At 41.6% G+C, this 13,172-nt stretch overlaps 1 protein-coding gene across 1 annotated transcript in view; it reads right to left on the minus strand.

The window, feature by feature from the left end:
• hnrnpll (heterogeneous nuclear ribonucleoprotein L like) overlaps window positions 1-13,172 on the minus strand; it is an 83,458-nt gene that overhangs the window by 42,701 nt on the left and 27,585 nt on the right. Inside the window, exon 2 of the mRNA XM_028603729.1 lies at window positions 9,653-9,771. Within this exon, the coding sequence (XP_028459530.1) occupies window positions 9,653-9,771 (119 nt within the window). The remainder of the gene's footprint in view (window positions 1-9,652; window positions 9,772-13,172) is intronic.

A 13,172-nucleotide genomic window follows, 5' to 3' on the forward strand; every position in this document is an offset into this window, starting at 1 on the left:
CTTGTTAGTAGGGCTGGGCGATATGGAGAAAATCAAATATCACGATATTTTTGACCAAATACCTCAAATTCGATACCGCAACGATATTGTAGTGTTGACTATTGGTGTTTTCACAAAATATTTACACAATGAGATTTTAGATAAATAATCATCAGTAATGTGGATATAATGACTAAGTGGTTAAAGGCAAATAATAGAACAGTTGCAACAGTCTGGTAAGTTCAGAAAATGACATCACTTTACTGGAATGCAGCCTTTAAAACCAGGAACAGACAACACATATGCCATATCACTATATCCAAAATCTAAGACAACATCCAGTCTCATATCACGATAGATATATCGATATATTGCCCAGCTCTATTTATTAGTTAGATGTGCGTACAGCTTTTCAATAAATAGTTCATAAACCTTCGTTTGACTAGTTTATTTCTGAACCCAGCATTCACGCGCCGCACCGTCACATCCTGTGCCACCCACCACCCACCACAAGTAAACCTCAAGCAGAACACAGTGCAGCGGAGACGGTTTCCGGCTTTCCCAGTGGTGTGGCCGAGGCGTTTCTACGGTTTATCAGGATAGTGAATCCGGAAAGCCACAACACCATAAGCAGCATGCTACTAACATCCGAGATGGTTTAGTATAGAGGATCTTTGCTAACGTTAGCCTGGCGAACCTCTACTTCACAAGGAGGAGGGGCTGGAGGCCACTGGTCTGTGTGCACTGTAAAAATACATAGTTGATTATTTGGCTTTTATCTACCTGGGCGGGCCGCCCAAGTAGGACATATGTATGGGAAACACTGGCAGCTTTTCTGTTTGTTTGGTCAGCAGTGCAGGATTTGGGAGCAATGGCTGGGGAGGACGGTGATGTTATGTGGTACAGTGACTTAACTAGGGAGCAGCTAAAGAAAGCTCATCTTATTGCTCTGGCTGAGGAGGAAGTCCTGCTGTGAAAAGACATCACCAAGCCAGCAATAGCAGCCCCTTTGATTGAGGCTCTACAGTTAGAGAAACTGTGGGGGAGAACAAGAGAGAGCTGGTGCAAACGGGAAGCCGGAGTGAGCAGACATTTGATATTAGCTGTGCAAGCGGTTTCGTGCCACCTTTTGATGAAAGGGCTGTAAACATGTTTTTTGTAATGTTTGAGAACATGGCTATGGAAAGTGAGGCTAAGAAGCCATTTTTGGGTTCAAAGTGCACTTGCTGGGAAAGCTGAGACAGCAGTTGCGGCTTTGGACACTTGTGTGGGCATTAAGAACGATGATCTGAGGAAAGCTGGGCTGGAAACTTACGGAAGCTTGCAAGCAGCAGTTCCGTGATTTGCAACGGCAGCAGAACAAATCGTGTTTGGATCTGTGGCGAAAACAAGTAGTGCCGTTTGATCGTTGGATTAGTTCATGCAGTGCTTTTGACTATCAGTCAGTTTAAAGTCAGTATCCCCAGGGAGGTTGAGGTCTATCTCAATGACCCTGAGGTGGACGGCCCCCAGCATGCAGCAGAGTTGGCTGACCGCTTTGTGGGGATCCATGGTGGTAGGCCAGGTGGACTGATTGGGAAGAGAAAATAGTTGAGGAGCCTGGAGGAGAACACCAACAGGAAGAGCCTGTTGAGAGTAGGGCAGGGTGCCCTCGGCAGTTAGGAAGTACAGGTCCACCCTCAGGTCGCAATCCCACTCCATAGTCAGAGCTACGATGCTACTAGTGTCGCGGTTTGGGCAATAAGAAAAGTCAGCGTCCAAGCTTAAATAGCGGGTGAGGTCCAGTTAAGTTAAGTGGGCTTAGTGACGGTAGAACCAGGGTGTTGAAGATGAACTTCACGGCTATGAGGGTTTCACTTCAAAAGGGGCAGTTTCTGCATTGGTGAGAAGTATGCGTGCGCAGGGAGAGATGCAAAGGGGCAGAAAAGGGCAGACTGCTGAAGATGTATCAACGAGGGAGGGGGAACCTAAGGAGGAAATTTAGATTGCAGTTAACGGAGGATAACCCAGACCATGTCAGATAAGCTATAGTCTCGCATTGCCAGACCTATCGCCACAACGCTGCAAAGTAAGGTCTGGCAACTGAAGCATACACTCCTGAACAGGAGAAAAAACGGTCGGGGTTGTTGCATTTGTTTAAAGCAATCACAATTGTCTTGGGCGCTGCTAAGTTCCGGACACAGCGAGCGTGGCGCTACAAAATGGTCTCAGGAAGGAACTTGTTTATGTGGAATATTTGCACCGCGCAAAAGAAAACGCCACATACAACAGTGTTCCCCATACATAGGTCCTACCTGGGCACCCCACTAGGGCTGGGCGATATATCGATATTAAAAATATATCGATATATTTTTAAATGAGATATGGAATTAGACCATATCGCATATATCGATATAGTTCAAATGTGATCCTTGCTCCCATAGATATATACACAGATGTCGCCTTGAGGTTCTAAACATACGTCAAAACCGCCGCCATCTTGGAACAGGGGTCCGAAGCATTCAGATCAACGCTAAAGATGCCGGACTTTTGTACTGCTTAATTATGTTCGATAGAGGAAATGAAAAGAACAAACAGCAATGAATAACATTTAACAGGTGACAATGTGTTTTATGATTATGTATGCCACCTTCGACCAGCAATCTGAGCTCCGGCGGCAGCGGGAGGCGGAGAGCTCCGTGGCCGGGCCGCAGCGCCTCTTCCCCGGAAAACACACAGCTTTGCCTCGCTGCTGCGCGGTCCCCGCTGATCCAGATCGGACCAGCCAAAGACAGAGTGGTGATCGGTAGGATCTTACACGTAGTCCAGGACGACCTGTATGTCGATATCGGGCGGAAAGTTCCACTAAGTTTGCCGGGCGGCAGGCGGACGGAGAGAAGCTACAGCGGGCAGCAGAGACCGCCTGCAGCTGCAGGATCTGGAGCTCAGTGCCCGTTAAAATGACATGTAACGATAAATACATACAGAAATAAATAGTGGAGGAATGAGCCTGGACATTTCAGTCTGTTTTAAACTTCACCTTGAAGCAGAAACTCTTAGTTCAGAAGGGTGAAGTTTCCGTTTGACTCAGATCTGTGAACCGATCATAATAAATATTCTTTGTATTAACACATTAATTAGTTTCTTTGTTTTGTAGTCGATAGTTCATCTTTTAGTTTACTTAAGTGGAAGCAGTATCAAGTGGAAGAATGGGACTATAAACCTAGGCTTACAGGCATGAGGCATTACATTTTGAACAAAGTAGATTATATTAATATCAAAAGCTTAATTGACCTTTGGAACGAATCACAAATATGGAGCTTTGATTTCAAAAAAGGTACTCCTGTTATACAGTATTTAGGTTTACATTTTATTGTTATTTGAACAGCTGAGCATTTAATCATGAACCAGGTGAAGAAACCGGTTTATTATTTATTTGATTTTGCAACTGTCTCTATGAAACTACTTGTGACATGTCATATTTGATTTTGGCTTTGACTGAACATTTGCTCTCACTTTGCGGAAAAAAATATCGGGATATATATCGTATATCGATATTCAGCCAAAATATATCGGGATATGACTTTTGGTCCATATCGCCCAGCCCTACACCCCACCCAGGTAGCTAAAAACCAAATTTCATTAAGTTCCCCAATAAACAATGTCATTTTACAGTGCACTCAGACCAGTGGCCTCAAGCCTCTCCCCCCTTCACTTATCGAACGCTTCAGACTGAGAAAAGTTGTTTTGGAGGTGAATAAATGTTTTTCTCCAATTAGAAAGTACCAGGCTCTGCAGTTTCCGTATTGGATGCCTAAACATTATTGCCTTGTGGTGTTTAACGTGTTAAAGTTAAGGTTATATTACAAGGGGATCAACGGTTAGTTGGACTCACTGGCTGTGTAACGCTAACCTAGATTAGTGTCGATAAAGATCCAGATTTTTCCATAAGCGCAGACGGATATTCAAAGAGCCAACTGCTTTCTCACAGTTTCCCCTTGAGTTCGTTGAATAGCACCAAAGAAACACTTTAAGTGAAACTGCTTCAATTCATGTTTTCACCAGGTCAAACAATTGACACAAGCGGCAAATATGAGACATATTTAGTCCTAATACAAGCTGATGGATCCAGAGAAAGCGGCTCAAAGAGCATTGTCCATCACTGCTCCTGCTTGTAGGCCTCTCTTTTCTGCACAGGTGGTCGAAGCCTCCTTGGTCAGGACCCCTTTGACCACCATCGTCTCCACCCAGGGTCTGGTCCTCCAAGACCCCCTGGTCACTCTGCATGGCCTTCTTCCTGCTCCTGGTGTTGGGGTAACTTGGCTTCTTCAGTTTCTTCAGCCTCAGAGACAGAAAAAAAAATCCCACCACTGCCACCAAAAGTCAAACCACCCAGCTCATGCCAAGGCTCAGGAGGAGGCAGGGCATTTTGAGGAAGCTGGACAGGAAGCTTGTGAAGTGCAAAAACTGGTGTGTTTATTAACAACAACAAAAAAAACATACTCAAACAAAGGGCAAAAACTGCCCCCCCCCCGCTAAAAGAACTAAATTAAACTGATGCAAAAGAACTAAAAGGGCAAGCTGCCAGGTCCTTTCTATCTTCCCATTCTTCAGAAGGCACTTTTAACCTCTCAGCCTCACATAAGACCCTACCACCTGCACAGGTGATTATGGGGTGAACTAAACTGAGAAAGCATCATTAACACTCTGTATCTGAAAATACCATTACAAGTAGATAGATCAGTTACTGCCGACATTACCATCTATACATATATGTGCACCCACAACAACAGGCACCCCAAATATTATAAAAATGTAATTCACTGCAGAACTATCTTACCTATTGTTCTACACCTTAAGAGTGCCCACCACCTCAGGACCTAATCAGGCACACCTGCATGCCCTCTCCTTAATTGAGCGGATCTACCCACCTCACATCACAGACAGATCCATAGCAAAATATGAACCCATAAACCAAACAGGCAAATATCAAATAATAATTTATCAAATAAACTAAAACATTACACTGAATTCAAGATTAAGTGGACACAAAACATTGTTGATGTTGGGAATATAGGCTACTGAAAAGGGAGAAAGGCAGCCTTAAAATGCGTGATTTGTGTGACAATTTTAGCTCACATTGTTGAGCAGCAGCAACCTGAAAACAGCTTATGTAACACTACACACAACAAGCGCACAACTACAACAACAACACTTTTGTATGACATTATGAAAAACTGGACTAACATAACCAGGCTGGCTGAAACTGTTTCCTTCTTACAGCCATGAAGCCAATTCATTCAAATTTGAAAAGAAAGCGCCAGGAAGATGAAGGGAGTCAAGAGGGTGCAAACTCTTAACAATGAAATTGTCAGACAATATTGCTGTTGGGAAACAATATTAGATCATGGCTTGAAATGACACAATTCAAGTCCTGGCATTACCTCACAAAGCATAATATGTCTGTGTTCAAACTTTTAAGTCTTCCACATTTGGTTGATCAATGGCTTTATGTTTTTTATTTTTTTATTTTAAGAATGTTTTGCCTTGTGTGCAGGCAGGACAAGCCAACAGCCAAAAAAGGTCCTGCAAAAAGGACCTTTAGTGAAGTTGGGGCTCTTGTGTTCTCTAAAGATTATTTGGAGCATCATCTCTGAGCCTCATAAACAAAGCTCGGAAAAGCAGGCTTCACTTGCATCTGGTATGTACCCACATTTTTTTATCTTATGTAATTACACATTGGTAACATATATCATCATTGTTGAGCACAAAGCTTTTATAGGAGGATTTAAGTTCCTGTATTGGCTTGATGAATATGAAATAGCACATCACACCAACTACCCAAAACTATTGTGTCTGGCTGAGCTTTTGGGGTATGACTATTTTACCAAACTGAAGGTGATTCCAATTAATTTAATTTTGAAGTGACAAATTCTGTAAATGATCAATTACAAAAGATGTACATGGTAAATGAATTATTTAATCCAAAGGTGGATCAGAGAAACAACTACAGATCCCACAGAATAGTAGACGAGATGCTAGACATCCTGGCAATGGGTAATTGAGGAGCCTCTCCTAAAAGATATGAAATCTTCTCAAGCCTTCAGCCTGAAAATTGATGAGACAACGGATGTCTCTGTAAGCCAACAGCTTGACATACATATCAGGTATGAATTTTGGAGCTGGTAAAAGGTAAATAAATAAAATTGCATCCCAATATCTTGAAATCATATGCCAATAACCAGCATTTTATCATGCATGTGGACAAAGAGGGACAAGTCTTTAATCATTTCCTGGACATGGTATCCATGGATGATGGTAAAGCTGAAAAGTCTTGCAGAAAAAGGAAATCCAGAAAGACAGACTGTATGGTCTTGGGACTGATGGCGCAGCAGTAATGACAGGTATTGAAATTATTTCTAATTGATATTTTTTACAATTTGACATTCTGTTTTTTTCTTTTTCCTCAAATGTCTGATGAATAGGGTTGCAAAGCAACTCACTGACCGCTTCCCCAAGCTTATATTCAAGCATGTGCTGCTCAACGACTTGCACTTGTATGCAAGGATTCATCTAAAGAGGTCAAGTGCACGGGAACATTCCAAGACCATCTCCAAGAAATCCATCTGTACTTCTGCAACAGTGCCAAATGGACAGCGACGCTGAAGTCAGCAGCCAGTGTCGTTGGCATCAGTGACTTAAAAATCCAGGTGTGCTTTCATTTGCTTTTGTATACAATAAACCTATAGTTTACAGTTTTATCATGTTTATTTGGTATTAAAACAATATTCTACCTGTAGGAAGTAAAGGATGCACGATGGCTGTCCCAGCTGCTCGCAATTCAGAACCTTCAGAAGAACCTGCCAGCTGTTTTTGCTGCATTAGCAGAGGAGGCAGACATCAAAAAGTGTCCAGTGGCCAAAGGGCTGTACACAGTTTGTGCCACTTAGAGGTCTGTTGCTGCATTACATCTACAGGCTGATGTTTTGCCCCACCTTGTAAAAGGTTTTCCAGAAGGCAGACGTACATTTTCTGCACATCAGAGAGCAGGTATTTTACAGGTTAATTTTCTGCCATTTAGTTGCCATGTGATCCCAATATGGCTGGTTTTGTTTGTTTAGCATCATGGAGGCAGGTGGCACCCTCCCCCGCTCCCCTGGGTCATTCCTTTCCCAGTTTCATGAAGACCTTGATGACCCGGCTGGACTTGGGTCCTTTAGGATTATCAATGAGAGCAGAGGAGAGGAGCAGGAGGGGGTCAGAAGCACAGAAGAGCTGTGGATCAGATTCCTCAGAGATGTAAATGCATACATTTTAACCATAACTTTTGAGGAATTTCTTTTTCCTTATTTGCATCCATCACTGCAGATCCTCAAACCTTACATCACTAGCCTAATCAGCAATCTGGAGAGAAGATTTGAGAATCTCCACATTCTTGGAGCCTTCAGTGTCCTGGGGCAACAGGCACCAACCTCTCGGATGACACTGCTAACATTGCCCACCTGCAGGAAAATATTGCTAAAATTAATAACTAACCTATTTTCCACTTACTCTGCACAACTATGTAATGTGCACTGCATCTACAATTAATGACAGCCTATAAACTACTGTAAGTCAACACATCCCCAGACTCTCAAACCCAGTGTAACGTTAACTAAATAAAGCTGTAGCGTTATATGATCAACAATAAACCTGTAACCGGTTTGCAGCCGACGTTAATATCGATTCACATTCGAATCACGATTCAAGCACTACTGATCCAAAATCAATTCATAGAATTCCCAAAATCGATTCATATTTTTTAATAAAAAGTTTTTTAATTGTATGTCTACTGCAATCACATGGGAAAAGTAACTACATTTACAGACTGTGAATAATTTTTTTTGAATCGAATCTTGAGCCTGAAAATCGATATTGAATCCAATCGTGACATTTTCTGAATCCCCCAAACAAACAAACAATTCTCATTCATCTTTTAATAACATCTAGTGAACGACAGTCTGAGTTTACCTCCGTAGGTCGTAGCTAAAGTAAGACGCAAGCTAACGTAAGATGGCCAACATGTTTGTTGTCCTCTCCCATGTGTGGCCGGTGACCGTGTGCAGCGGCGTTTGTGTTGTGGCTTTTGTCTTTGTGTTGAACCGTCTCGGCCAGCGTATAGGTGGGTTATAGGTTACGCAGGGAGGGGAATAATATTCAACTCATCAGACGTTTTCAAAAACTAAAGATTGTTCACGAGTCCCACATCTCAAGTCCGAATCGAGTCTGAAGTCTTTTGAGGACGAGTCTCAAGTCAAGTCTTAAGTCACTGTGTGTGCGACTTCAGTGCGACTCAAGTCTGAGTCTCAAACTCGACTCCCCATCTCTGGTTGGGGGCTTACCTGCGTCAGAGAGTGAAAAGTGGAAATGAAGGAGACTTTGAGAGGACATGTGACAGTGGAACAGCCTGAATGAAAGACTGACGGAGAGAGTCAGCAATTCCTGATTTAACTGACGTTTCCCCTTATTAAATTATGTTATTGTTATGTCCACGTCTTTAAATGTTTATAAAATGAACGGTCAACTACGCCGTTGGATGCTGCACCGACTGACAAAGGAAGAGGAGCGGGCTAGCTTGCGCTGAAGCTGAGGACACACTGGGCTGGAGGACGCCAAGCTAAGCTAGGCCTCGCCGTTATCTTTCAGTCAGGCGTCTAAACATTTAGGTCCTAGTATCACATGCCAGAACAACCAAGCTCTGTTGTAAAAACCTAGACAAATCGGAATAAGCAAGTTCCCAGGGTTGGTAGTGGTCCCAGTAATATTTATTTCTAAAGTGTACGTAAGTAGCATATTTTGTTAACATATACGTTCAGCGGTGCAATATGTAATATATTTACTGTATTAAATCCCAAAATGATCACAATATGTCATCAGATATTAAGGAAACATGCTAACTATGTTATCTGACAACAATGCTAAAGCCAGTATCCTTTAAATTTTCTGTTTGTGTGTTGGTATCAACTGCTCATTTTGACATACCTGTAAAAGCGCAAACCCAGCGTGCTACAGCCATGAAAGCAGCAAACAAACAAACGGGATCAACAGAGATAGATTCTAGCCAACCTAAAAGACCTCAGTGTTTCTAATCAGTTGCATATCCAGAGACGTTACAAACCCCGGGTACATTTTGGAGATGTATTTGAAAGATGGAGACAGCTTAGAGCCCAAAAGGACACTGAGTTGGCCAATTTCCTCCTGAACAGGTAGCCTAAGCATTGAGCTTCAAGCTAATTCAAGCTACAAGGGACAGGCATTTTGTCATTTCAACATTCGTGTACTCACATTGAATAATATAGAGTACTCAAGTTAGTTACTTGCAAAAACAATTGAGACACAGCCAGTGAAGTGATCCTGACTAGTCCTGGCTAACGCCGCCTTGCTAACACGCGATAACTGCTAACGTTAGCGGATGACCAGGCAAGTGGGCCACGGCATCCCAAGCTGACGAAGCCATCTTACAACCAGCCTATGTGTGTGTCCTAAGCTGCCAAATATGAAAACAAATCGTCGCCAACCTATAGCCTAGCTCTGAGATGGTGTTTAGGAGTGGTTGGTACTTAATGATCTTGGTCAAAAAATCTTCCTCCATGCTAGGATCATAGGTGCATGCAACCTCTAAAACGAACACCTCACTGAGTAGTTGCTGTCTCACCATATGGCTCCAAACTTCTCCAAGGCATCTATCAGGTCTGCTTCCACCACGGCCTCACACAGACCCCTGACATGGACCACAGGGCTGGGAGAGATACGATGGGAGTCCTCGCCATTATCCTGCAACACACACAATCAACCACAGTTACACACAATGGCTGTATTCACATCAAAGTTGTCTTATTGCATTAAGTCGGGGGATGACGGTTCTGTCTGCATGTGTTTGTGTTTATTTAAATACATATTGATGATTTTTAAATATATTTTATAATTTTTTTATTAATCTTGGTGTGCATTAATCTGTAAATCCATTTGTATTTTATTCCTTATTATTATTATTTATTTTTCTTGTCTGATTTTTTTCAGTTACTGTTCAGCACCGAATTGGATTTTGTTATGTTTGAAAGCATTTAATATTCTAAAAATAAGGCCTTTCAAAGTCTTAAATTTCATTCACAAAGTATATAATTTACAAATGTCTTAAATTATTTCTTGTCCTTTCATAGGATTAAATAAATACAGTAACAGAATAAATAAATGGTGTGTGTGTGTGTGTGTGTGTGTGTGTGTGTGTGTCTTTACAATTTACTCCGTTTGGTGTGACTGGATGTTATATGACAGTACAGGTACTGTTTACGTGGAAAGATACACTCGGAAGGCAGAGTTACTAATTTCCAAGCTAGGTTACTGACAGAAATATGGCTGGTGTGTTGCAAATGCCAGGGCCGTTTTATGATCCCAGTCCGTTACTGATGTATAATAATACTTAAATACGAGCTTTTAATGAAATAATAGATAGACGTGCTCCTCCGTGTAAGTTATCTAGTATTCTACACGACAGAAACCAGGCCTGGGCAAAGGCTAGAAAGACAGGGTCTGAGGTGGACTGGCTCCAGTTTAGGCAGCTAAGAAATCACTTTACTTCCCAAAACAAAACCTAAAAATCGGAGTATTATCCTTCAGTTATTGCTGAACATTTGAACAATCCTAGGAAATCCTGGGAAGCCCTTAAATCTTTACCCGCCCATAGTAACAGTAATGAGTTACATCCTTGCATTGCCACAGACTCCAGCACTGTATCGGATAGACCTACTATGAATTGTTTTTATGAGCATTTTTGTGTCCTGTGGCTCACTGTTTAATTTGTCTCCAACTTTGCATCTCCAAACACCACAGTTTGTGATAGAAACCAAAATGGCATAGTTAAACCTTTCTGCTTTTATCTCTCCTTTTTCTGTCGTCACACATGACGCCTTAGTCAAGCTCGATACTAAAAAAACCTGTTGGTCCAGGCAACTCAGAACAGTTCTTCTTAAAGATAGCTGTTGTATTAGAAAGGTGTACGTTATAGAGTGGCCACTAGGTGTAAGCAGTGTAAAGATAGCTTGAGAAAATCGTTTTTTTCAGTCATATTATTTGTGCACATCCATTGCTTCTGTGGACCACCAGGCTGGGGCCAAACCCAGACCAGTTTGAAAGGGATGTAACTTATTTTGCCAGTCAGCTGAGAATGCTTAGCAGAACAATGGACTTCTGTCTGTAAGAAAACTTCAGTGGGAGTTTGAAGGAGTTCCAAATCTGCCAGTGTTTCAGCTTGAATAAATATAAGAGATTAATAACCAGCAGGAAATCAGTGGTCACTAAAGAGCAGCCGTGCTGGCGTTAGCCCATGTTGCAACACAGTAAGGCTTTTCTTCAATGTCAGTTATGAATATGTATTATTGAGGACTCAAAATCAGGAAATGATAACAAAGACAGGAGAGAGAAAAAAATCCTGATTGTATTCAGTACTCTCTGTATTGAATCATTATTGAATTCATTTAAATTTAAACATTCTATTTAACGTGCCAAAATATATGATCAATGTTTGTAATTAACTATTAATGAATTCTCCATCTATTAGTTCATGGAACATTCAGTGTCTGGCTTTTGGACTGAAGAGCACAGACCCACAATTCATCTGGAGCATTAAAGGTCAAGAGATATTACTACCATGCCTCAAACAGAAATACATGTTATGGTGGAGATTCGGAACACATAAAAACCGCTTAAGTTGGCAAAAATACTGCCAAATGTGATGACGATCTGTACATTTGTGCGGCCTACACTCCCCCATGTCGCCATATTACGATGAAAATACTTTGAAAATCACCATAGAGAAATGGGACCCAAATGGGATTTCCAGGCCCAGGGTAATGTCCTGTTGGGAGGAGATTTAAATGCCAGGATGGAAGCCTGACATTGTGGATCCTGCTGGCAACTGCCACATCTTTGGCCAGTCCGCTATACACCTAATTAGTGCTGACCGATAGTTGCAAGTTGAGAGCATTAGTAAGCAAAGTAGTTTATAAAGTAATTGTAGCATATTTTATGATTTAAAAAAAGAAAAGATCGGGAGGGTTGGCAAGTATGCACACACTTTACCGCTTGTTTATGTGATTCAGGGAAATCACAGGATAAAGTCTGTTTAATGTCCAGTCCAACTTATTTAGACATTTGAGTTCTTGCGTAGCTCCGCCAGGTAATGTCTAGATAATTTCAGGGTTGCAATGCATCTGTGAAAGGGTCTGGAAAGAGAAAGCTTCTTATTTTATCTTGTTTATCAGATATTTTGTCTTCTAAACTTTAATCTCTTCCCTCTTTTACTTGTCTCATTCTCCCTCTATTATCCATCCCTTCCCCCATCTTCCTTCTTTTTGTCCTTCTCATTCACATGGGCATTCCTTTTAGTCTATTTTTAGAGGCAGAGGGTTCTTCTGAGCGTTTGGAGAGGAAAATTGCATCAGACTAACATTTCTGTGTCTGTTGACCAGGCTGCTGGCTTCTCTGTTTCAGACATGTCAGCAATATTTCTGTACACACATGGCCATTGTGCAGGTTTGCATGCCATTTGTTTATCACAGTATCACACTGTTCTGTCTATAACCATAGCTGTAAATTGAGTACTTTGATACACTTTCTGATACAAATGTATCAGAAACTTACGTCATATAACGTACGTCATATAATCACAAGTTATCACAGACTGAAGTGAGCTATTGCTTTTATAAAACGGTCATTAAAACTATAGTGCGTAGTTTCTGTCGCCCCCATGAGGAATTCTAAGTAATGACAACAAAACTGTCGGCGCGTCCACATGATGCAAGCCTTCCGTGATCGCGTCCCACCCCTCCTCCACACAGTTGCTAGTAGCATTTAACCCGTCAAATCAAGGACACAGAGAATTGAAAAAAAGATGATGGAATCTTCAGAAGAGGGAGTTATCTTGTAATTGTTATGTCCTCTTTGTCTCCAAAGCTGAGTGACGTAAAACGCATCACTTGAGCTGCTACCGTGCAAATATCTCCGGACTACACCGTTTTGTTAACATAGTCCTACTGAGAAATACAGAGAGAGTTGTGTGGAGCTGATAGTCTTAATTAGCTTTGTAGCAACTCATTTGGCAATGGCTTGAATGTAACGGATGTTCATTAATATAAAATAGTTGTGCACTATAGCTTTAAGTATGGCAAAATGAAAGG

This window comes from Perca flavescens, chromosome 17, assembly GCF_004354835.1.
Source record: "Perca flavescens isolate YP-PL-M2 chromosome 17, PFLA_1.0, whole genome shotgun sequence".
NCBI lineage: Eukaryota > Metazoa > Chordata > Actinopteri > Perciformes > Percidae > Perca > Perca flavescens.